At 50.3% G+C, this 3,747-nt stretch overlaps 1 protein-coding gene across 1 annotated transcript in view; it reads right to left on the reverse strand.

Moving 5' to 3' along the window:
• Nucleotides 1-2,783, reverse strand: part of RPIA (ribose 5-phosphate isomerase A) — a 37,663-nt gene extending 34,880 nt beyond the window's left edge. Inside the window, exon 1 of the mRNA XM_019525807.1 lies at nt 2,764-2,783. Coding sequence (XP_019381352.1) covers nt 2,764-2,783 — 20 coding nt within the window. The remainder of the gene's footprint in view (nt 1-2,763) is intronic.
• Between the last annotated feature and the right edge of the window lie 964 nt (nt 2,784-3,747).

The raw sequence follows: 3,747 nt of genomic DNA on the forward strand, positions 1-3,747 counted from the left end.
GCGTCCTGCAGAGGCTGGCGATCCACGCCCCGGGCCGCATGCCGGAGCCCGCCCGCCCGGCCGGCTGCGCGCCGAGCCCGCCTGGGAGTTGTAGTGCAGCCGGCGGCGGGGACTACAGCTCCCGCCATGCAGCGCGGCTGCTCGGGCAGTGACGTCTTTGCAGCGTTGTGCCCGCCGGGCGCGATCACGAAACGGAGCCTGGTTTGGGGGTGTAGCCACGCTGGTCCGGGCAGGCGAGGCGCTTGGGGTGAATCTGATCTCTTTTATTCGACTAAGTTAAAAAAGTTGGAAAACACATTTTCGGAGCGAGTTTTCCGGGTTTAGAAAACGCTGCAGTTGCGGGGGTGTGCGCCTCCGCCAGGAGCCAGCTTCCCGCAGGCCAAAACCGCAGGTGCCACCACGGCCCCGCCACCCCTACGACCACACTGCCCGCCGCGGCCGAGCCACCAGCATCCTAGGGCTGCACGGCCAGAAGTGTAGTCATCTCTCGCACCCCATGCACCAGATGCCCCCATGGGAAAGGGGTGTACTTGGTAGCTGTGTTGGTCTGAGTCAAAAAGACATACAAAAAACTAGAACTTTCCAAGACGGTACCTTTCATTAGACCAGCTGGGAAATGGATCACTTTTGAGGCATTTAATTGATGCACCATAGGCAAAACCCCAAGTCGCTCTCAGAAAGTTTTAACTGGCTTCTGGGTTTGCTGCCAGCACTTCACCAGGATGGCTCTCCTCCAAATAAACACTTCAGTTTTGATGACCCAGTTCTCACTCTCACTAATGTCTTGCAGCGAGCAATGCAAAGCAAAGAAGATTTATTTGCAGGCTTCTACATATTTTTTCACTGGACAATAGTTTTTTCAGCAAGTGCAATCATTTTGAGCCAATAGGATACTGTAATTTCATATTTAAGACCTGGCAATGCAGCTGATCTTGCCCGCCAGACATGGGCAAGGGCATGTGGGTGCACCTGGCAGGACAGGGTCCATCTGGGGCATGGCTGGGAGCTGCAGTGCCTTGCCCCAGGGGGTCCCTCTCCCAGCAGGGATGAAGCCCTCTCTTGGCAGGGTAGAAGCCCCTGAGTGTCAAGAGCGTGGCATAGCCTAGGTTGCTCCTGCAGCCATACAGTTGAATGCAAGCAAAACTCAAGGGCATCTGAACCCCAAGCCTGTGGGCTGGGGCCTGCACATAGGATGCCTGCTGAATGATTTGGAAACATTTGAAGCCTCAGGTGGGGTGCAGGATGTTTGCCGGTACCCGGGCCACATACAGTTCTTGAATGACTCACGGATTTGGAATTGATTTTGCCAATTTGGCTTGGAACATGAAAATTTTTCCTTTAAAAAAAAAAAAAAGCATGGCATAGGAGGATGGCTAGGGGTGAAGTCATCTCCTCACCTTTGCAGGAGGTGCGGGCAAGCCTGGCTCTGACACCCAACAGGATTCACATGGCTACGGCTGGCAGACGCCGGGTGCTGCTACTCACTTGTCGCCAGATGCCAAGGACAGACCATAATGCACAACTGCAGTGCCTCTCACTGGCCCCTGCCCAGCTCTGGAAAGGATGGAAATGTCTCTGTGCTCAATCACCCCTCGTGCCAAATTCCTCCATGGTTTCTGCAGCCAGCTCAAAGCACTCCTCCATTCTATACCCCGCTGCCAGCTTTACCATCTCTCTACCCAACAGGTTCCCCCCCATGTCCCTGTTTTTGCCTTTTGTGCTGTCCCTCCTCACCCTTTTACTACTGGGGAGTGACAGCCTCACCCTCTGTGACTTCTGAAAAGTCTCGTCTGCCTCCAGCAGTTCTCCAAATCTCAGCCCTGTGTAACCATTAACTCATACAGAAGTGGGGCTGGAGGGGACCTCAGGAGGTCATCTAGTCCAGCCCCTTGCTCAAGGCAGGATCATCCCTGACTAGACCGTCCCAGCCAACAACTGCTTTTAAATACTTCCAAGGATGGAGATTCCACACTCTCCAGGGAGACGCTTAACCAACCTCATAGAAACTTCTTAATGTCCAACCTGAACTTCCCCTGTTGCAAGACAGTTTTCCTTGGTTTTCCTTTTTTTTTTTGGAAAAGAAAGATTTATTTGATCCCTGGAGCAAGTTCCAGCCCAGCTGGGCCATTCACACTCCTGCTTTTCATGTCTCACAATCAGGCAAAGAGCAGCACATGGCTCCTCCAGACAGAAGGAGACCAGACAGGAAAAGGACCTGGACAGAAATGCATGTTCCGCTTAATCAGCAAGGGAAGGTGGCTTAGGGTCTAAGGCACAATGCCACCTAGTCTGGACTCGGGTCCTGTTTCCATTGTTCCTTGTCCCGTTTCTTGTGGCTACAGAGAATAGCCTCTCTCCTTCTTCTTTACAACCACCCTTCGGGTACTTGGAGACTATCAGGTCCTCTCTCAGTCCTCTTCTCCAGACTAAAGAAGCCTAGTTTTTTCAGCCTTTCCTCATAAATCACGCTTCCCAGTCATTTTTATTGCCCTCCACTGGACTCTAGCTAGTCTGTTTGCATCTTTCTTAAAGTGTGATGCCCAAAAACAGACACACTGCTCCAGACAAGGCCTCAACATCTGTGCTTATAGCTATTAACTCCTATCTTGTTGCTTGCAGAATACTATGTGAGGCCATAAGATATTAATCTAGCTTTCTGGCTTCTTCTAGCCCCTGTTTTTGTATGCCACCCAGGCCAGGTCTCATTTCAGAGGCAGACTTAATATCACTGCTATTAAGCCCCTTGCTAATTACTGGTCTTACCCCTTTATTTTGTCATGCATTGCCTTTTTTAAGGATAAAATCAAAGTATATATTTAATTAAGTTGAATTTCTCCCTGCTAAATAGCTGTTTTTCCTGCCATCCTCCAGCACAGGCACTTCACTGAGATATTCCAGGATCATTTCACACTGAAGAGCCATGTTAACCAGCCCAGTGCTTCCAGCAATCCCTGAACTGGTGATGATTTGTTCACCACAGTGAGCTGCACCTCTTGTACTGAGGAGGAGTTTTAGCCCTGATTTTAATGGGGTCCTGGTATGAACCCTTTCTGTTTCAATAAAGGGTAAGACAGTCTCTTAAATAAAAGCACTTTCTTGCAAATATTAGCCTGAGAATCAATTGCAGACGATAAGGAGTTGATTGCTTACATATGAGCTGTGATGCCCTAGTTTGTACAGCCAGTTCTCCCTAGGCAGCTGGGGAATTCAGGGTTCAGCCTCCAGCAGCTTCTTCACCAGACTGCAGAAAAGCTTGACACTTCAAGTCTTTTAATGCTCTGCACTAAACTGCATCAGTAGTTTTCCCACTAGTTCCTTCCAGATAACACCTGCCCCCCCTTACCCAAGCTTCAAGTGTAACCCCGTAGCAGCTTTTAGCTCAGCCACTTTAAAATGGCACCTGTTCAATCCCAAACCCAGGGCAGCATAACAAGTCACTTGTTGCATAGATTAAACCACTAATGCTAAAATCAGTCAACTGAAGTAGGCTGCAAAGTCCCAACGGCAAAGTATGACTTTACAGGAAGGAGCCAGCCTGCATGGGATGAAGCACGAGGGGACACGAAGCTGCTGGGTCGACGGTAGTGTCGTGGGGATGAAATACAGAGCTCCCCAGGACGGGGGGACAAAAGCATGGCACAGGCAAAGCAGGACAGAGTTGTCAGAGACTCTCATTAAGCAGAAAAAGGAGCTAAGCCAAGACCTAGACATTGTTGCATAAATTGCTGATTTTATCCCCTGGAGGCT

The sequence above is a fragment of the Gavialis gangeticus genome, unplaced genomic scaffold (genome assembly GCF_001723915.1).
Source record: "Gavialis gangeticus isolate Ggan-Ray unplaced genomic scaffold, GavGan_comp1, whole genome shotgun sequence".
Taxonomy (NCBI): domain Eukaryota; kingdom Metazoa; phylum Chordata; order Crocodylia; family Gavialidae; genus Gavialis; species Gavialis gangeticus.